General features: G+C 43.5%; 1 protein-coding gene across 4 annotated transcripts in view; it reads right to left on the bottom strand.

Moving 5' to 3' along the window:
* Positions 1–22,457, bottom strand: part of CHCHD6 (coiled-coil-helix-coiled-coil-helix domain containing 6) — a 183,542-nt gene that overhangs the window by 57,556 nt on the left and 103,529 nt on the right. The window contains exons 6-8 of one of the 4 annotated variants that reach the window (XM_006120208.5): positions 19,167–19,237; positions 16,430–16,474; positions 215–322 (exon numbers count right to left, since the gene is read on the bottom strand). In XM_006120208.5, coding sequence (XP_006120270.2) covers positions 215–322; positions 16,430–16,474; positions 19,167–19,237 — 224 coding nt within the window. The remainder of the gene's footprint in view (positions 1–214; positions 323–16,429; positions 16,475–19,166; positions 19,238–22,457) is intronic. The other 3 variants (XM_089781217.1, XM_089781216.1, XM_089781219.1) reach the window with 3 other exon arrangements.

The following is a 22,457-nucleotide window of genomic DNA, read 5'->3' as shown; positions in this document are numbered from 1 at the left end:
CTGGGAGAAAGGACAGGAGAAAGGGTTACAAGGTCATGAGCCTGAACGATGCCCTGTGAAGAAAAATGAAACTTTGCAATATAAAAAGCTAAGTCAATAATCTATGCTTCCATCTGACAAGGTATATGTCAACAGGTGGAAAGAGGAACAGCTGAAACTAAAAATAAAATAACTCATTAGTTATGCCTCTCTCATTAAACTGGGGGAAACAAACCTTTGATTCTCTGCTGTCCAATGGGAAGGAAGGCTGTGTACACATGAAATCCAGGATTTCAGATCCTCCTCTCCCCCTCCCACTGAGTAAGCTAAATCAGGTCTTTGTCTGGAAAAAAAGGGAGAGGTTTTCTTAAATGAAACAAAGGGCATCTTTCTCTCTGCCATCCCTTGAGGTAAGCACGGACCCAGAGAGATCTTGCTGCATTTTAACACACTGAGAGTTACCAATTTCTATGTCTTTCTGTGTATTCCCTTTATTTAATAAATTGAATCTCATCAACTTATCCTTCTTCTATTATCACTGCTGACATCAATCTGATAATATTGGCTTGGCATGGGATTGTGCTATTATATGTCCTCCTGATATTTAATTTAAGAGAAACGTCTGCAGTGGGGTGAATATGTGAAGCAAGCTTTTTATTACTGGCAGCAGTAAGGACGCTGGGAGTGAATTAGACATTCATCTTAGTCAGGACCAATCTAGTGGCTCAGAAGAGGTTTACTCCTTAACCCTCACTTGGCTGTTCAGCAGTGGCAGGTAACTGCTGCTCCAGCCAACAGCTGCATTCATGTCTTGGCAAACTCATCTCTGTGTGAATATAAACCCAATGAAGAAGGGCAGAGTGCCCGGGAGGTTAAAGCAAGGTTCCTAAAGAGTTTCCACTATAAGTTCTGGGCTAGTAAAATAGTGCTTGTCAGAATGTTTGTCAATTAATAAAAAAGTAACACTTTCCCCTCCCCAACACATACTCTGAGACAACCAGCTATTACAGGGGTAGATTAAAGCAAGATCCTTGGGACCTAGGCCAGATGCAGGAACAAGACAGAGCAACACACCATGGAGAAGAGCCCGGCTGTTTGCTGGTGGAAGGCTGCCTGCTTTAGGAGGAAGATCATGGGATTGGGAGGTGGAGGTGTGGAGAGGAGAGCATGCTGCATCTAGAAAGAAGAGACTAAGGGTATGTCTAAACTATATCATTCTGTTGAAAGAGGGATGTAAATTAGGCAAATCAAAAGTGCAAATGAAGCGGGGATTTAAATATCCCATACTTCATTTGCATAATCGCATCACAGTGGTCTTTCGAAAAAGGGTATTTTGAAAGTGAAACCGCCGTCTAGACGCAGTTCTTTTGAAAAAACCACCACCCTAACTCCTAACAATATTCGCTGTTTTATCCTGCAGCTAAAAATACACCAGCAAAGTAAAGATCTAGCCTTGTCAATTTAGGATATTCAGTCCCATAGGGCAGTGCAGGAAAGCAATTTCTTGTCTGTTACTATATACAAGTAAACTAGTGGATTGTTACAGAGGTCCCAGACGTAGTGAAAAGATGCCACAGCATGTTGCATCTGGGGAACTGCGTTCAGACTGAACTGTATATTGCAATTACAAAGGAGTTTGTGGGGGAGGAGAGGCAGGACTCTAAACCTAGACATTTCCATGCATGTATTCAAGGAGGAGGCCAGGACTGAGATACCAAGGTGATGTGGGAGGTCAGGAATGAAGTGCATTGACAGAGCCGTAGGAGGGCATAGGGCATCAGGGCAACAGACAGAATACTCTGGGCCCTGGGCAAGCTGTGGGGTGCTGACTCCAGGCATCTAGAAGGAGCAAGGCCAAAGGGCTGAAGGCTGCCTCCCCACAGCCAGCCCTTCAGTGCCACCTGTAGCACACAACCAGTGACTTGGGTTGCGATTTAAAGGGCCTGGAGTTCCACCCGCTGATGTTGTTACGGTAGCGGTGGTGGCAGCCAAGAGTCCTGGAGCCTTTTAAACCACTGGGCTCCATGGGAGCTGCCGCCTTTGCCTTCCCCCCATCCATCGGTGGGCCTGCAAAGCATAGACAGCTCAGAGTGTTGCAGGTCATAGGATATGTCTGCACACCATGAGCTGGGGTTTTGAATCCTGGCTTATATAGAAAAAAAATTATATAACTGAGATAGTATGGCAGTGGCACAGGCTAATTATACTGAGTACAAAACTGCCTGAACTTTGTCAGCACATGGCTGGACCAGGACCGACCTATGGGGGTGCAGGTCTTGGAACAAATCAGTCTTTGTTTCCAGTCTGTCAAAAGGTGCTCCCTTCAACTCTGCCCAGACCGCACCCCCACTCCATCCTTTCCCCCCCAACATCTCACCCCCACCCTGCTTCTTCCCATTCAGTTCCATCCCTCCCCAAAGAGTGTTGCTTCCTTGTTCTTTCATTCCCCTCCTTGAACTTCCTGACACAGCAGCGATACAGCTGATCCACAGCAGGCACTGGGAGGGAGGGAAAGGTGCTGATCTGCAGGACCCTCCCGGGGTGAGGGGAGAGAATACACAGATAGAGGACTTCCCAATGGGTGCTGAGCACTTACCTTTATTTGTCCATGGGTGTTCCTATAGCTGCTGCTGCCAAAGACTGAGCCCAAGCCCTGCATAACACACACATACTGAAGCACGGGGCCTAGAGCAGTTGCTCCGTTTCGCCATATCCATAGAACACGTCTGCTTGGCACAGTTAGTCCATGCCACCACTCACTGCTGCCTACACTACCTGGCTACACAACTATTTTTAGTGTGCTGTCTTGATGGGAGAAAGTGTTAGTACAACTAAAGGAGCTGGGAATAACATGGTGGGATGTTTTTGTGTCACAAAGCATGCTATATTTTAGTGTGTGCACTTTGGTGCAATGGTCAGATACTGTGGCATATTGTAGTATAATACTGCACATATACAAAAACCTAAGTGGCTAATTGACCTGGAAAACTGCATTCTCCCTTTGATAATATTGGGATGTCACAGGTGTCTTCTTTTTAAGATGTCAGAAAAGTAATTCTGGAGGAATATACTTAACAGGACAAAAAGATTTCTTCTTTTCTTCCTTGTCATTTACAGCCAAACATTAAACACACTTGAAGTATTTCATTTCTAAATAACAAACTCACTGCCACAAAGAAAATAGCTACGGAAACTAATTGGGAAGCTGTCAGCTTGTGATCAGGCAAAGAACTACAGGCAGTCCCCGGGTTACGTACAAGATAGGGACTGTAGGTTTGTTCTTAAGTTGAATCTGTACATAAGTCGGAACTGGCGTCCAGATTCAGCCGCTGCTGAAACTGAGCAGCGGCTGACTACAGGAAGCCCGAGGCAGAGTTGCTCTGCCCCGGGGTTCCTGGAATCAGCCGCTGATCAGTTTCAACAGTGGCTGAATCTGGACGCCTGGGACAGAGCAGCTGGGGTGCTGCTGGGTTGGAGCAACCCAGCAGCACCCCAGCTGCTCTGCCCCAGGCGTCCTGATTCTGAAACTGACCAGCAGCGGCTGAATCAGGATGCCTGGGGCAGAGCAGCTGGGGTGCTGCCAGATTGGTCCAGTAGCACCGAGAGCGGCGCTGCGGGACCAACCGGCAGCGCCCCAGCTGCTCTACCACAGGCGTCCCGAGAAAAGCCTGGTCTGCTGGGGGGCGCTCTTGCTGCGCCCCCCCAGCAGACCAGGGAGAGGCGGGCAGCGGGACCGCCCAGACGCACCGCGGTCCCGCCGCCCGGGTCCTCCGTGGCTTTGCTCCGCGTCTCCCTGGTCTGCTGGGGGAGCCCCCCCCGCCAGCAGACCAGGGAGACGCGGAGCAGCTTTTCTCGCCCCGGAGGACATGGGCGGAGGTCCCGCCGCCCACATCCTCCGGGGCGAGAAAAGCCCCGTTCGTAAGTACGGATCCAACATAAGTCGGATCCACGTAACCCGGGGACTGCCTGTACAATACAGGATGCTGCAATATCACAAATACAGTGCTATGACGTCATTGCTTCCTTTGGAATTCCCTGCCCCAGCAGGTCAGTTCAATAACATAGCTAGAATTCAAAAGGGGATGGCTATTTGGTGACTATTTAGTGGATGATCTAAATAGATTTCTTTAATCTTCTGTCTTCCATAATTCAATAATATTCCATTCCACTTTGTCACGGCTGTTCCCCACACCGGCACTTCGAGTGAAGAACTTGCAGGCTTGCAAAAGACTTTAAATTACCCTGCCAGTAATGGCTTCTGCTTAATACAACTTCCAAGGCAACAGATTCCCTGACTTTGGGTGGTATACTGCCACTACCCAAATGAGAACCCAGGAAGCTGCACTAGATCATTTCTTTCTGTGGGGTGTCCCCAAGCTGTTTAACTCTCCTCAGGAGAGAGACTGAAAACAAACTTAAAATTCCTAAGAGCTGACCTTTCAGTCTCAGGCAAACGCACAGAGAACCTCCTGCCTTCTGGGACATGGGAATTAGATCATAGTACTGTATTAAAAAGGTGATTTTATTAACAAAACAAAGAGAACATACTTGGTAAAGCATACTTGTTTGCTAGCTGTTACAGAGCAACTGAAATTGCTTCCCTGGGATTCCATTTAAAAGTTACAGTGTATTGGGTGAGGGGTATCTGGGCGCAGCACAGGGGAGTCCCACAAAGCAAAAATTAAAGGAAATAACCTGCTCACGTCTAACTAAACATTCTCGGTTTACTCACATATCTAAATGTTCCACTGTTTAGTCCTTCCTTAGGCATGAATATTCCTGGAAATTCCATGCCTTGCTACTGGCTTAACTCATCTCTCTCAGCTCTTGCTCTCCCACACACAAGACTGCAGCAGGCAGATCCTGCTTTTTCAAAAGCTCACACTCTTTTTGTTGGGTTGCCTGGTTCCCTACTGACACTTCCTGGAGACCCATTGTCTCTGGGTTTAACCCATAGGCTACATCTACACAGCTTCCCTCTTCTGCAAAAGCCTATGCAAAAAGCACCATTTACACAGCACCTTTTTGTGCAAAAAACCCTTCTTGTGCAAGAAAATGTTCTTCCAGAAAAAATGAAGAATGGCTCTTGCGAAAGAGGGGTGTTTTGCGCAAAAAGGCACTGTGTAGACGGTACCTTTTTGTGCAAAAACCTCTTGCACAAAAATGGCTCCTAATTAATTATGCAAATGAAGCGTGTCAATATGCTAATCCGCACTTCATTTGCACAGGCTTTTGCAGAAGAAGGAAGCTGTGCAGACGTAGCCTTACAGTCAATTTAGTTAACCGAATGGCTGGGATATCCAGAAAAGAGTAATACCCCTCTCATTCTTCACATCCCTGCTAAGATGAGTTAACCAAACGGTATGTGCTAGGAGCATAGACAGGAAGAAAATTTTTCTGCTCTTCTCTATTCAAGAACATTGTTCAATTGATGCGATTTCACCTTTTCCCAAAGCATCAGGATTGGACACTCCTGTGGACTGGTTACCAGAGTAGGCAGAACTAAGGCCCAATCTGCTATGACAAATACTAGATTATGTCATATAAAAGGACAAGGTGGACCAAAATAGAAAGAACCACCCTTGGGATTTCTCATCAGGATAATGCCATTCAACTCAGTGTTCTGGATAATTCCAGCTCAAACAACTAAATTCTGCCTCTTGGAATTTCCTGTGCTGTTTACAGTAGATACAGTAGCTGCTTTACCTCCAGTCAGCATGAACAGTTGTGCGGCACTGCAACTAAATAGTTGCTCCATTCTACCCCAGACAGAGCTGTATTTCAGTGGTGGGTGAAGCAATTACTATATTCTAGAGGCGCCTTGTGAGAGAGATTTGGGGCTAGGCGGGGTAGGGGGGGAAATGTGATGTGATTGAGATTTTTTTGACCTCCATCTGGCAAATTTGACCCAAGTTAATGTATGTTGCACACCACAACACTACCTTTCTAATGCGCTGTAGGGTGCTTGACACCTATAGTTCTGCCCCAGACCCTGCCCTCCTGCAACCCTTTCCCCTGCTCTCCCTGCCCCAGCACCTCCTGAATGCTGAGGAACAGCTGATCAAGAACAACTGATATCTGGTGGACAGGAGACACAGAGGGATGGGGAGGAGCTGGGGGCACCATTTTTTCCCCTCATCTGCACATATGGTATCCACCAAATGTTTGGGGAAATCCAACATGAAGCAATTGCACACTTTTTACATTGCACATGCACCAATACAGAAAAACAGTAAGAGGAGTTTCCATGCCCACCATTTTATAAACTTTAAACTCAACACTTATAAATGCCTCTCGAAAATCTGTTGTTTGCAGTGTCATTGTAGACATGTTAGTCCAAGGACATTAGAGACACAAGGTCAGTGAAGTGATATCTTTTACTGGTGGAAGAGACAAAAGTCTCTCTCACCAGCAGAAGTTGAGCCAATAAAAACTATAACCTCATCCACCTTGTCTTTCTGAATAAATGTGAAGATTTTTAAGTGGTTTGAAATTTGGTGTGTTTCGTGGGGCACAGGATAGTTAGTGATCCAAGAAGTACCTGACTTACAGGCCTTCTGTATACCAATTTCCTTCTGCTACCTTTTCTGCTAAACTCAGGCTATGTCTACACTACAATCAGACACTCATGCCATGCCTCTGTCAGCTTACTTGGGCTTACGTGGCTGTTTAATTGTGGTGTAGACCAGTGGTGCACAACCTTTTTTCAACCCCGACCCCCATATTTTATTGTACTCGTGTCACAACCCCCAAGGTAATTTGCGCCGCGCTGCACTTAGATCCGAGCAGCCGGGTCTTATGCCCACCACTATGGGGCCCCCCCAGGAACACATCCGCAACCCCCTTTGGGGTCGTGACCCATGGGTTGCGCACCACTGGTGTAGCCATTCTAGCCTGGGCTGCAGCCCAAGCTCTGGGACCACCCACCTCGCAGGGTCCTATAGCCAGGGCTACAGACTGAGCCTGGACATCTAACTGAACAGCCCCACAACTCAAATCAGTTGGCCTGGGTCAGCTATGGGTTTTTAACTGCACTGCACACATATATATGAACCAGACCTCTTGACGACTCTGAACTCATCCATCAATCAAGGTATCGAAGGATAAATTAATCACAAGTCCTCACCTAAGATAAAAGGAGTTTTGTACTTCTGGAATGTCTCCACAGCAAAAAAAGACGAGCAGGCGAGAGTCTCAGAGCCCATGTCAGAGGTAAAAAGAGCAGTATAGATGCTTGGGCTGGAGCTCGGGGTCCAAGACTCTTCCCTCTTGTCAGGTTTCAAGCCAGGCTCCAGATCAAGCCCGAATGTCCACACTGCTATTTTTAATATCTAATAATATCATATTTAATATCCAATAATAGCACCTATGTTTAACATGACATTTCATAAATACCCTTGTGAGGCAGCTATTCTTCTCATTTCACAGATGATGAAACTGAAGCAGCAAGGTTAACTGACTTGTCCAAAGTTACAAACTCTGAGCTCAAGGCCAGAAATGATCATTTAATCTGACCTCCAGTATAATCACAGGCTAACACCACCACCCAGCACGAACATTACCTCTAATTTTTATATCCATGTATGGAATGAATTTTGTTACGTGCACCAATATGGAGGTGATGTGTGGCATGGATGGAGCTGAGGGGTTTGGGGTGCAGGACTAAGACAGGGCTAAGGTATAGGGTTGGGCCTGGGGTGCAGACTGCCCTGGAAGTAGGACCAGAGGATTCCCACCAGCCTTCTCCCTGCTGGCAGCAGCTCCAGAGCCAGTTGAGAGGCCTGCAGCAGCCCTGCATGCCTAAGCTTGCTCCTCTCTGGGCCTCTGTGGCTGCATGCCTGCACAATCATTTATAGCCTACTGTGCAGCTTAAAGGGAACTTAGCCCTGCACCCACATACTAAGGCCAACAACTGAAACGAGACAAGAATATTCCAGCCCACAGGATACTAAACTACATGTCTCACACAGAGAATAGAAGAGACTGAGGTGCACCAATGCCTAAGGCCCTGCAATACAGATAATCCAGCAAGTGACCCATAACCTATACTGCAGAGGAAGACAAAATACTTCCCAGGTCACTGCCAGTCTGGCCTGGGGGAAGATTCCTTCCTGAACCCACATTTGGTGATCCGTTAGAACAGGGGTGGGCAATAATTTAGGAATGAAAATTTTTTGAAGTGGTCATGGGCCGCCCCAGGGCCCTGGACAGAAGGGCGGAGCCTCAGGTGAAAGGGGGTCACTGCTCCCAGTCTCGCTGTTAGCACGTTGCCTGGGAGCCAGGGAAGCTAGAACTATTTCAACTGCTTCTATTTAAAGGGCTCGCGCATTCCCAGGGGCTGTTGCCTGACAGCCCCGGGGAAGGCATGAGTCCTTTAAATAGAAGCAGTTGAAAAGGTTCGTGCATCCCTGGCTCCCAGGAAATGGGGTAGCATGCTGCTGGGCACTGAGCCCTTTCAATTGCTTGCTAGGGTTGCCAGGTGTCCGGTTTTCAACTGGACAGTCCAGTATTTGAGCTTTCTGCCCAGGAAAGAAATTGAGAATATACTGGACATATAGATGTCTGGTATTTGCTAATTAAATAAGTTTTATCATCATCATGAGTATCAGTATGTAGTTGCGTACTGCCTGGCTGGTAGATCCATTCACACTGAGTGAGTGTGTCTACCAGCTAGGCAGTACGCAACTACACAGGTAGACAGGAGAGGGCCAGAGCTGGGATGGAATCCCCTGGGCCAGACTCACCTGTGCACCCTGCTGGGACCATGCGCAGGACAGGCAGCACCCCAGGATCTGCATGCACCTGGGCCAGCCCCACTCCATGCTGGCTGGTTCCCCGCTCCCGCCCGCTCCTCCCGACCAGCCCTGCTTCCCGCCAGCTGATTCTCCTCAATCTCCCACGGGCAGCCCCGCTTTCCATGACCTCCTCCCGGCGGCTCTCCTCCCGGCCGGTTCCCTTCCTCCCCCATCTGAGATCAAGTGTGTCCGGTATTTTTTTTAATCCATCTGGTAACTCTAATTGCTTCTATTTAATGACCTTTTGCCGGCCAGTAATAGAAGCAGTTAAAAGGGCTCGCAGATCCCAGTGCTGCTAGCGCACTGCCAGGGAGCCAGGACACACGAGCCCTTTCAACTACTTCTATTTAAGGGCTCACACCTTTTCCACGGCGGCCAGGCAATGCATTACCTGACAAGCACAGGGAAAGCGTGAGCCCTTTAAACAGAAGCAGTTAAAAAGACTCACGTGCCTCTGGCTCCCAGGCAACACACTATGGGGCAGAGCCTAGAACTGCTGCGCGGGCCGGATCAAAGCCCTAAGCGGGCTGCATCTGGCCCACTGAGAAGCTTTTGTCCACCCTGAGTTAGATCCTGAGCATGAGAGCAAGGATCAGCCTGGTAAGCATGACACACACAAAATACTTGGAGCCACCTCAGAGCCTAGGTCCCACCCTATCCAGTGTCCCATCTCCAGAGATGGCTCTCTCTCATGTTGAGAAAGGAGACCACCTTCTTCCCCCCAGTACAAGCGCGTGGGGAGGGAAAGAGGATAAGGGAGAACAACCTTTCCTGACTCCTGCAGGTGACCAGCTAAAGCCTTGAAACAAGAGTTTTTAGGAACATAAAACACAAATCAGAAGGAATTTTAGGCATCACCACCATCAACCCTGCCATACAATTCCATTCACAAATGTGTTCATCGCTTTCTTAAAATTAAGTAAGTGGTTTGCCCCCACTACTTCTATTAGGACCTTGTTTTTAGCACCTCACTTCTCTGATGCTCTAGTTGTCAGCGTAAAAACCAGGGTCTAGAACTGACAGTTCCTGACTCCCATAATGTACTCAGTCCACTACACCATTGTACTACCCATGCTCTAACTTGCTTTCTTAATCTCATTAAACCCAAGCAATCACTCTCCATTTCGCCAGTGAGTGCCCCAGAAGACTTCATTTGACACCTCAGTCTGTTCTGCTCGACAAAGTCAAAGTAACTTCAGTGGCTGACTGATATAATCTCGACAACAGTGAAAACTTGTGTTATCTGTTGAATACCAGTGCTCTCAAACTGCAAGAAAAAGATGACATGGCCCCATCCCACTGAGACTGCAAACTAGGTAACTATTCATCTATACTGGCATTTTGCGCGGCAGATGGCAAGTTGTATGGTAGAATAGAAAAGACTTTTTCACAGGCAATTCAAATGTATATTTGGACGTAAATTCTTTACTAGTGATGAATGTAGGATATTGACTTTGGAGGAACTCTGCCAGTTTTGAAGCGGAAAGGAAAATTACAGCCTGTTCTTTTTCTTGCCAGGAGATATTGAAGTTAACAGAACTGGATCTCATGCCTGCAAACACCACACACCATTTCATCCAAAGATGCCAAGTTACTAAGGTTGACAAGCAAAGATGAAGAGTCTAAAGTTAGCAGCAAAATGGCCTTTGGAAGCCATACAGGAATGAGTCAGAGCCTTATTGCTGGAAGGAGCTCTCTGAATCAGAAAAGGAGAACGGCTGAGCTCCCATAAGGCAGAAAAACAATATAGCATGCAGTAACTGCATCTGAAACAAAACTTAGCCCTACAGGTGACCCAAACACGGATTTGGGAGGGAAAAAAGATAACATTTAAAAAGAGTTAACACCTCAGATCAGGAATGTGGTATGTACGGCTCATTGAATGCATGAATTACCAGCCCTAAGAACACAAAATGCTGTGATGGTCAATGCTACAGCGTTTAGGGGTAACTGCCTACTAAGAAAATGCTAAATCTATGCCAATTTAAAAACTACAAAAGCAACCATCATTTATTGTACCTGCCAGACCTGAGCTATGCAAGAGAGGAGTTTGTGACATTCTCACAATGCTAAAGAGATGCTTTCTTGCATCTCCGCCATACTTTTAGATTGCAGTCCATGTGGATGAAAGGTGCCTAAGCACTATAGCAGCTTCCTACAGTATATATTCACCTACCATTAAAATGCAGGCATTTCTGGGGTGGGCATGACAACTAACAGCCACACTAGATATTACATACACTACAATAGTTCATAGTACTGAAGCAGGAGGGAACATTTACAGAGACAGAATTAAGTTACCCAAATTAGAATTTAGGTGGGACACTGGAGCTAACCATCTCAGCTTAAAGACCTCAAGGCAGTTTCTGCAATCTAAGCTTTAGGATTACACCTCATGCATAATGTGATGCCTTCAGCTCCACAGCATTACACTATGTTGTGTGTTTTATTCACTATTGAAACCACCACCATTCACCCATCCTTTTACACACTGGAAACACTGCTGTTTCAGGAGCGACACAAAGCTTTGAACTGAAGTCTTGGCAAGCAATGCAATCTCAACAAAGCATTTAAAGAACACAAGAAATTCCAATGGAAAACAGCTTAAGTCAACATAGTTTTCAATTAATAGAAAACCATATGCTTTCAAACTGGCATCAAATGTCTCTCATACAAGTTAACATGACGTGCACCATCTCCAGGGTGACTGCCTCCAGCTATTAATGATAGTCAGTGAGCCCTAGTACATAACCAATTACTGCTGAAAAGTTCTCTCCAAAAGCCCTATGGACCTTATCCCTATGATCCATTCTGGAGTCAGTAAGGTCTCCTGAGTGCTGCATTTTTGCCAAATTAGACATGGGCCTAAAGAGTTGGATACAAAGTAGATGTGCATTGTCCCATCATACAATGAAGACCCTCCAGAGTTCAGCCTCAGGACACAGGGAAGAAGCAGAAGGTAAAGATGGGAGGCGTGAACTAAATTCCAGCAAGCCTAGGCATACTGTGATTAGGCTGGGGATCTACTGACGGTGAGATTTCATAGTTAATGGAATTATGCAGAAAGCTACTGGTAGTACCACTGTTTACATGAAAATCTATTTTAGCTGAAGAACTTTGATCATCCATAAAATGCTCCCTAGAGGATGATGCTATAAAATGATCTCTTGCGCTCTACAAGAAAAAGAAGGGTGCAGTCAATAACATCATGCAGCTTGGACACTGATCTTTGGGGAGACAGTTCACCATGTTGGAGGCTTGTATAGCTATGGCATGACTTTCACTTCCTCAGGAGGAGAAGATTCAGTGCACATTGAAATATACAACCTTTGACCTTCAGGACGTCTATCTGTATCCTCAGTATCTCTCATATTCTCCAATCACCCCATGAGGATAATTTAACACTCCATAATAAATAGAAGCATCTCACACACACACCCCATATAATTCAGAAGCATGAATACAATTACTGTTCAAAATAGCAACACTGCCCTTGAAATCAGTTGTTAGTGAATTAATGACCACATTGTTAGGAGTGTTGCCTCAGCTTTGCCTTGGGCTGCTAATTAGCAAACAAGTCATTAATTCACTGGTTACAAGTGGCTTCTGAGGCATTATTGCTTCTGATATCTTTAATTCACCACTTTTTTGAAAGGTTTCTCAAGATTACCTGAACCTCATACACCCTGCACCATCACCATCATACGAAAAGATAGCTACAGGATGAGCCTCTCTGGTTCAGGACTCACTGATCCAGCAACAACCATGGTCCTGCCAGAGCCCGGAGTCAATCAGCAGAGGGGCTGGAATTGGCCTCTCCTGGTCAGGAAAATGCCGTGGTTCAGGGCCAGTTGGGTCCCGAGGATACTGAACCAAGGAGGTCCAAACTGTACAAGCATCCAATGCTGGCCAACATGAGGTCACTAATCAATATGCAGGATACTTTTCCTCAGAAGCAGGAAAAGGCTTACAAAGTCACTGGTATGGAGTCAAGTAGAAAAACTACACGCAGGTGCGTCTCAAATATTGTGCAACTGAAAACGTCTTGCTTCATGTTGCTTCCCTATTGCATGATCCCTAAAAAACCATGTCAATGCCCTGAGTTCATTTTCACGTTTATTCTTTATGATGAAGTTTGTGTCTCGCAGTAAACATGAGCTGCCAGCGAGCAGTGTTTAACAGGTTTTAGATTATATTAACTATGTTTTTATTTGAAGGGGGTACATATTACTGCTGCTGAAAGTGATGAGAATCAGCTCTGTCAATGCACCTTAGTCTGTCTATACGCCTCAAGATTTTATGCTGTCACCCATCACCATAGTATGAGCACCTTTCATGTGAAATCAATAGTAATAGTAAAGCCCTTAGTGAATTCCACAGAGTCTGTCATTTCTTCCTCTGCTAGTCCAGTCCCAACCCCCGCTTCTCCATTGCTTTACTACTACAACTACTACTGCATTTGTGAGAAGAGACAGTCAATTTTGCACTAGTTTTGCAACAGTGACAAACCTGTATAGTTTTCTGGTATCTCAATTCAGTATGTGGGATATCACATCATGCTTTCTTCATTTATTTGGGATGATGAGTGAAAACAAGAGTATGAATTGGGATCTCATTAAATTAACTGGGCCACAGAAGGAGATAATTTTGTTTTGACATAAGCAATCCATAAGAATTGCAGAAACTCACTTTATCTAAACTGCCATGTTTTCTATCTGATAACATTTCCTGGTGGCAGTGACTGTTTGAGACTTTAAGAAACACTCCGAGGAAGGGTAAAAGGAGACAACTGGAACACTTGTGCAGTGCCAGCACACCCCGTGCAACCCTCGTTTTAATACTCCTCCCTCTCAGGACAGAAAATTTACAAATGGTGTGAGTGCAAGACCTTGAAATCAACGTATAGGAAAAAAGTTTAACAATGGTCCTCTTGAAACTATTGAAAATGGGTAAGTGCTAGTATAAATGGGGCAAACCACCCTCAGCTCCATTTAAGAAAGGTTAATTAACATTTATTTCTATAAAGTCTGGCTCACACTTTCTGAAATGGCATTAAAGCCAGTACTGCCCTATCTACTCTCACACTTGCACCATTTTACATGTCACTTTGGGAGAACATATTCCTCAAGGCCAGACTCAGCAATACTTCAACTTCAGTGGATACACAAAACATCAGTGCAGTGAAGGCCAGGCTGTCATGGAATCCCTATATATGAAATATCTATGGGACACAATCACTGACAGTAGGGCTGGGATCAAACAGCATAAATAGAGTTAGATGGAGGAGAGGCGAGCCAGACCCTTTCTCTGGGAGCGGGGGGAGACAATCTTGCTCTTACCTCAACACAAAGCAAATATGACCTCCAAGGGGTAGTCGGTGTTGTGTCTCTGAAAGTTACTATCTCCCTATTGCTTAGGCCCCTAATTTCAACAGTGTATGGACCTATTGGTCTAAGAATAGGAGAAATACCACAGCCATTGTGCTTGAAGCCAATGATGTCCCTGCCTCTTTCCCTTGTGCTTCCTACTGCCCACTTAATGTTTTCTTTCACAGGCAAGGTTCAAGTAAAGCGGTTAGGAACAGATGAGTATTTAGTTCTCTAAGAGTAGAAATATACAGGACTAGTTAAAATTGTCCCATGTCAAACTTTAAGAATTCATGACCCAACGAAGAACCACCATGTATGATCTTTTTCATCTTCACAATCTCTACAGAAACCAATCAAAAAGCTGGTAATTCCTCTGGGATTTGCTCACAGTTGCCACTTTCAGTGAAGGTCTATTGCTGCTATAAATCTGTTATGAAATTTAATAAGACCCTCATTTTCAGGGGATTGAGCTCAGAATAATTTGCTGTTCCAAGTTTACAGTCTGTCCAGAAGCTTTTTATCCCATGACTGTGCCAAATCTGTGCAGTTCTACTTTCCATACAAAGCCCAAGAGGATAGTTACCACTTGTCAGTTTGTCTAACATAATCACCTTAAATACTCATGGCCATTAAGTTTAAAGATTGTAGAATCATTAAATGAACTCTTAGATAGAAGGTCCCATGTGGAGTAAATGTTGATGGCAGCCTTTCCATTGGAAAGTTGCCTTGGTTTCAAAGCTGATCTCTATTGGGATGACAAAATAGGAGCATTCTTTAAATGCTCATTGATAACACTGCATGACATATTCAGTCCTCTCAGACTAGTGAGCTAAGCAATAGGGCTCTTGGTAAGCAGCTTCAGAGAGAGTTCAGCAGACCATAAGGCGATCTCAGAGGGAAATTATTCAGCTCCAGAACAATTTTATCTCTTAACAACTTTCTAATCCCCCTACCCCACTCTGCAGCTTTACCTTTTAAAGAATGCCACGTGCCCACACCCAACCATGCCAATCCCTGCTTCCAAATTTAAAAAATAATAATAAAAATAAGATAAGGTCAAACTCAACAAAAGAAAGTAAATGAAATTAAAAAACCCCAGCACTTTGAGGATAAATCTTGAGTGCCTGCACTAAGCCGTAACCTCTTCACTGATTTTTTCCCCCTTTAACAGATTCAGGAGCTGTAATAACATTTAATCCTCAGAAGCTAATCTAAATGTAACACTCAAAAGAAGACAAAGACAACGCAAGAGGAAAAAAAAATTTGGCCACTGCCTTTTGGGAGTCTTGCTTTATCCCAGGAGCGAGCGCATTAATAGAGCTTGGAATGAAATGCCATTTTATTCTCTGTAGCAGGGAGGGGATTAACAAGTTGTCTTCTCTAAACCCAGTCTGAGTCATGGCTCTCTGAGCACTGAGAAAAGGATGTGAAGCACAGTGAAGGGTGGGGAGTACCAGTCTTTTATGTACATGCTGCTTCTTTTGTGGATGGTTACTGATGTGCAGAGTTTGCTAAACAGGGAAGGAAGGAGGAAAAGTTCTGGGTCCCCAGACTTAAATTCCACTGGTTAACAAAGGACAAAATAACAATTCAGCAATTATAATAAAATCAGACAGACAATATGTCCATGGCCGTGCTCCAAATCACCATAGCACACAAGCAACATGGGTGTGTTACTGAAGGCGTTCAAAGAATGGCCCATTTTTTCCTAGCTCTGTTAGGTGTCTTCCTGTTGCTAAGAGTTTTCCTTGAGAAAAAGATGAACCCAGGACAGTGAGTAGCAGGCAGTGAGGATGGTTGTGCAATTTCTTCAGATACTTCACACGCCAATGGAGACTAGACTCAGCCAAACAAAACTGAGACTAGGCTCAGGTGACAAAAATGGTCATACAACATCAGACCCTTAGTCCACCACACATAGTAGCCTACATTCAGCAGCCACCATTATCTGGTGCTTCTCTTGCTGACTCACTATGTGGCCTGGGGAAAAGTACTTCATTTCTTTATTTTCCCTTATGCAAGATGGGGATAGTAAGGTTTACCCTTCTGCCTCACAGGCACATTGTAAAAACTTGTTAGTTAAGGTCTGTACAGAACTCTGAACAAGTGAAGAGCCATATAAATACTAAAACAGTATTGTAGTTGGCAATGAGTGCAACGCTGGAGATGTTTAAAAACTGAAGAGTGAAGGAAACAAATACTCAGATAAATGCCACAAACGCAGTTTAAATGGCTTGTGCTTCTCAGACCCTAGCTGCAGTATGGGCTCCACAAAGCAGAACTTACTCGTTAAAGGGGAAGTTCCATTTTCTTTCTCCATCCCTCAGTACACTAAAATACAAAATCAAATGCGGTACTTCATAAAAGGCGACAAAATGCAGGACAGCTGTGTCTGATGAGGTGTGTGTGCATGCAAGATAGGGAAAGTAAGTCCAGTAATTCACCATGACTGATGAGTTTGGTATGTTATGGGGTCAGAGAGACACTGGAATGGAAGAACCACTCCACTTCCCTTTCCCTCTAATTACACAGGAGCAGTTTGAAATTGTTTGCATCTCAGTTTCTCCATTTGCATAAAGTGGATAATCAAATGTATTCACCTTGGTAAACTACTCTTAGATGTATGGATAGTACCGTGCTTTAAGACTAAACAGTATGACTAGTCTGCTCCTTCAGTTGGCTTGAATTTGGATGGAGGTGTTAAATTCTGCGTTCTTCAGAATTCAGCAAACAGTGCCTGATAAAGGGATAAACGAACATTTGGTCCTACCTAGGAAGTTCAGGATACTGATACATACACCTCTAAAGGATCTTTCCCTCATTTCATACGAGGCATAGCTCTGTTCAAAGTTTAGGACTGTAAACCTTTGGGCTGGAATTGTGTATTTATATATGTTTGTACTGCACTCAGTACAATGAGACCCCCTCCCCCAATCCTAAGTAGGGCCTCTGAGCACTACCCACTCCTACTCCCACACACAGAGTGAACTCGTAAGGAGAAGCAAGGTGGTCAGTATGATTATTTTATTATTATTTAAGAGCAAGTTAAATAAACAACTATCAGGGATGGTCTAGATGGTGCTTGGTCCTGCCGTGAGGGCAGGGGACTGGACTTGATGATCTCGAGGTCCCTTCCAGTTCTATGATTCTATGACTATGATTACAATGTGGCACCAGCAACCCTTGGATGGTGTATTTAAGAACAGAGCCCATGATGTAGGGCAAAATTGCTTGAGATACTCTAATAAGCTGCATTCTGAAGAGGTAAATGAAATGAGGAACTCTTCCTCCCTCACGTTTACCAGTCCTGCAGCCTATTCTTTCCCAATAATCAAGGCTTCAAGCACATGGCTCTTCAAGCACATCTTTTGAAGACGATAATGTGAACTTCAAAACAGGTAAACTGTGGCCAAGAAGAGACCTGGTCTAGGGACAGCTGCCACCTAAGTGAACCCAAGGAAAGTCTCCATTTATAGTGGCCAAATTGTGCTAACTCTTCCAACAAGAAATATTACAAGAAAAGACAAGTAGGAAAACTTACACTGGCTGCTCTTAGGAGCACAAAGAGAAGGGGAAGGGATACAAACTCTAGAACATCCTTGCTAAATTTCAGGACATCATTAACCTTTGTATTGATCTCAGCTGTTTACATTTCGATGAATGGCTGCATCACCAGATGGTAACATGCTGCAGGTCTCCATCTTGCAAAGAACAGAGGAGGTCAAATAAACCTCAAAGGAATCCAACTGAAGGGTGTTTTAAAAACAGGTTTGATACATAACTGATGATAACAAATACAGGATATCATCTGGGGTCTTAATCTCCTCTAAGAATTCGTTATTTATATTATATCCCTGTCACATGTACTCTCACCAACTGGCAACACAATTCTGGAAGCACACTCAAAATATTCTCTCTGCTCCACAGAAGTTGAAGAACAAATGGTCACATCTTGATTACCACATCTACATTTTTTTATTTTATTTTCATCATTTAAATTTTACTAAGAGTTTTCTGAAAGTATCTGGGATGTGTCAGCGCCTTGATTTCATGAGTACACTGCACATGAGCTTTTGCAGCAACCAAACTGCCCAAGCTCTAGTGCAGAATTAGAATAGGATATGTGATGCTTTGGCAGCTAGTCATCATTAAGAAAAAGAATACAATATTCTGTGACCCCACTTACATACCCCAATATAATCTATTTATGCAGTTCAATATCATGCAGTCTGGCCCTAATCCATCTGGATTGCATATGTTGTTACTCTGGATTATTGCATTTTGGCCAGTTGTTTGTTGTAGCAAACTGAGGTACAAATGGTGCTCTTAACAGTATAATTGCTATGGGCTCATGAATGGCAAAGAAACCTCAAAAACATATTTTTTCTTAGCTTTTAGTGCATGTGGAACAATGATCTGGAAAATGCTACTGGCACAGAAAAATAGAGAAATTAGATATGAAATGCACTAGAATATGGACACATTATTAAAGGACTCTGAGTCAAGATTAAAATCATATTTCAGAAAATACATTTAATCTGTGTCACCCACACAAGATTATAAAAACAGATTTTAGTGTTACTAAGGTGTCACCATTTATGCTATTTACTTTTTACATTCCTCTGGGCTGGACAATGAAAAAAAAGTTTCACTTTTCTGTTTTTATACATTAGCCCAGCGCTACAATGTCTGGGTTGCAATCACTGTGGCAGATAGTTTAAATGTAAGCCAAAAATACTTTTCATTGCGATTCTAAAAATCTTGAAAAACAGTCTAATCCAATTTGTGTTTTCCAGACCCCATCTGCATCTTCTTCTATTTTTACTTTCAAAAAAATTTCACACTTTGACCCTAAAATGTCTCTTTTAAAGTTAGTACAAAGAGAATTTACAACTGTTCAGGCCTTTAAATACTTAATCTGAGGGAACATTACACTTCATTTATGTAACTATCTAGGGGCTATGCATACAGAGTTCTATAAATGCAAACAAAAAGGTTGAAAAGAACAGAAATGACTTCTTACTTTATGTGGTTCTCTGCATTAGTGGCTGTCTCATGGAATTGTTCTGATGTCAGCTTGTAGATTTCAGCATTCTGAAACAAAGCAAATATTGCTCATCACTCAAGATTCTGCTTTTTTTTATACCCTATCCTGTGATGTAATTGTCTTCCATAATAAACAACAATTATTTTTCACTCGGCAGGCACCACATTCTGCAACAAAACAACTTAAGACTCCACCAATATAAAATATGAATATGAAAGAACATCTGTACTTTTTAACAGATCATAACAATGCAACAAACTTGAGGCACACTGCTAAAGACACCTCATGTGAGCAAGGGTAGGCCCCTTGGCCAATATTCAGCTTGTGTTATTTCATCCAAATTTCTTTTCCAACAGGAATTTCCAGTGCTACTTGGTTTTTAGTTTGTTTGTTTTTTAAATTGCTCTGGAAAGCTGCAGTTTAATGACTGAGCCCAACAAGAGAATGAATTTTATATTTCAACCACACTGTCCATGAAACTTGCTTAAGGAAAATTCCTTGAGCCAGATGTAAACTAATCGAGTAGGTGCACACTTATACAAGAACCAACCAAAATGGTGTTGCAGGTAAGGACAGACATTCACCTTCAGGCCCATCTGTGCTGCTCTCCTTTCACCTTATTTTGTCATTTTATGTTAAACACAATTCTCTTCCTTCCAACTTTTTCTCCTGTGATTGCAACTGTGGTCCTCCATATCAAGAGACTGCAAGTATTGTTCAGTGGTTAGAAGAGACAGACTATGCCAAATCATCATCTGTGTGTCTCAGTTTCTCTTCCACCAAAGTCTTCAGGCTTAATTTAATGAAAGGTTTATGCAGTGTTCAGTTGAAAGGTATTTAAGTGTCATTTCTAGACATATCTGCATTCAAATAAAACACACAAACTACAGGAAGGAATTAGTTTTCACCAATTTTTACCTCAATCACTCTTACAGCTGACAAATAAATAATCAATCCAAAATGAGTTTTGCTAGCGAGCTGTCCTGAATGTCTTTGTTTGCTCATTTGTTACACCACAATCAAACTTCTATGCTGAAAAACCCTTTTTATTTCTTTCAATATCAAAGGAGTTTAATGGAGCCTTTTTCTCTGCCCTGTAAACATTTCCTCTGACTTCCAACTCCCTGTTGTTGCTTATTCATATACGAACCTACAAGAGCTATGTGCCAATTAATTAAATTTGCCATTGAAAATGAAACAATGTGAAAAGGTAGGTATGAGTGTTATTCTCTCTGAGTTTCCTAAGTCTCACTGATTCTCCAATTACTTCCCAAGCAATATTCATATTTCATACCACCTGATTTCTCAAAGGGTCTGGATTTGAGAGATCAAAATGAGGGAGAGAGAAAGAGAAAGGTTGGAAAAATAAGCATTTTTCTGGCAACAAGAAATAATGCCATCAGACTCCATTCACCAGAAGCAATGTGCAGTGAAACAGCCGCAAGAGAGGAAAACATGAACAAATATGTTGTATGTGAAGCCCAGCATGAAAATGGCATTTAACCCATCTAAGGGCTTGTCTTCATTTACCTCAAGAATCAAAGCTCTGGAGATCGATCTTCCAGGGTTTGATTTAGTGGGTGTAGTAAGGACCTGCTAAATGGACCACTGATGGCACCCCCATCAACCCCACTACTCTACCAAGATGCAAGGAGAAAGGGAAGTCAATGGGAAAATTTCCGGTCAACTTCCTGGAATGGGGATGCTGCAGAAATTTGACTTAAGGTATGTTGACTCCAGCAATGCTATTCTTGTTGCTGCAGTTGCGTATCTTAGGTCAACTTTCTCCAATAGCGTAGACCTGGCCTAAGGAAGGAAAAAGCAGCGAACAGAGTTGTTTGCTGGTAGGACAGTAGAATTAAAGTACTTGTGCAAGGGCCTTTGCATGGTTTGAAAGAGAGGAAGTGTTTAGCACCATGATTTTATTGTGACAGAGGAAGTAGAAATATGGATGATACCACTGCTGCATCAAGTTCCAGCCTGAGCCCCAGGGCAACACTGGATGTGATTCTGAAGCATGGACAGAAGTATTGAGGCATGGAACCACAAGATATCACTTTAGCTCTCAACTTGGTTGGGAGATAGGCAAGTGAGAATTCAGATGGGGCGAGGTACTTAAACCTCAGTGATCAGGAGGAGGACAATATGACGGTCCTGCCAGACCACATACCAGATAGCCTGGCAAGTCTAATGTGGGTGTCAAGGGAGAGTATAATGGAAAGGGGGGCATAGGAGACTCAGAAAGGAATTTAAAATGCCATATTTGAAATGGGAGGCAGGAAATCTAAGCACAGTTTTTTATAAATCCCCTTCCCACTAATCTAGATATCTCTGTTTTCTTTTGGGTTACTCCTCTTTTTCATATTGGGAAGACATTGTTTCCCATGCTTCCTGTGTTATGGATCAACACTGTTAAGTGCTTCCAAAAGGACAAAAAATCTGGGCTAGCTTAGCAAATAGAAGTGTTAAAAAGATTTCCCCTCCGTTTGGCACTCTTCCTCTTCGGGACTGCTCATACACTTCAATCCTACCCTGAGCCAAATGGGAGAGCAAAACAAAGTGGTTGCTCATTCACTTCTGTCCTTGTTTCAGATTTATTACATACGTAGAACCATACAAATGTAGGGCTGAAAGGAATCTTGCGAGGTCATCTAGTTCAGCTCCCTGTATTGAAACAGGACCAAGTAAACTTAGGGTAGACCATGCCTGACAGGTATTTTTTCAACCTGTTATTAAAAACTCCAATGATGGGAATTCCATAACCCTTGGAAGCCTATTCAAGAGCTTAAATACTCATACAGTTGGAAAGTTTTCCCTAATATCTAATTTAAATCTCCTTTTCTGAAGATTAAATCCATTACTTCTTGTCCTACCTTCAGTGTACATGGAGAACAATTGCTCACCTTCCTCTTTATAACAGCCCGCAACATAACTGAAGATTTATCCAGTCTCCCTTCATATTTCTTTTCTCAACAGTGAATATGATCAGATTTATAATCTTCCCTTATAGGCCAACTATTCTAAACCCTTGATCATTTGTGTTGTTCTCCCTCTGAACTATCTCCAATTTGTTCGCAATTTCTTAAAATATGGCACTCAAAACTAGACCCAGTACTCCAGCTGAGGACTCACCATTGCTGAGTAAAACAGAGCAATTAATGTAGGAGCATTGTATGTAATACACGCAGAATATCAGCCATTTTTGAAACTGTATCATATTGTTGACTTATTCATTAATCCGCTATAACCCTCAGATCCTTTTCAGGA

This window comes from Pelodiscus sinensis, chromosome 11, assembly GCF_052426305.1.
Source record: "Pelodiscus sinensis isolate ZL-2025 chromosome 11, ASM5242630v1, whole genome shotgun sequence".
In the NCBI taxonomy this organism is placed as follows: Eukaryota; Metazoa; Chordata; order Testudines; family Trionychidae; genus Pelodiscus; species Pelodiscus sinensis.
Note: the sequence above shows the minus strand (reverse complement) of the source record. Positions and strands in the feature narration are given on the sequence as shown.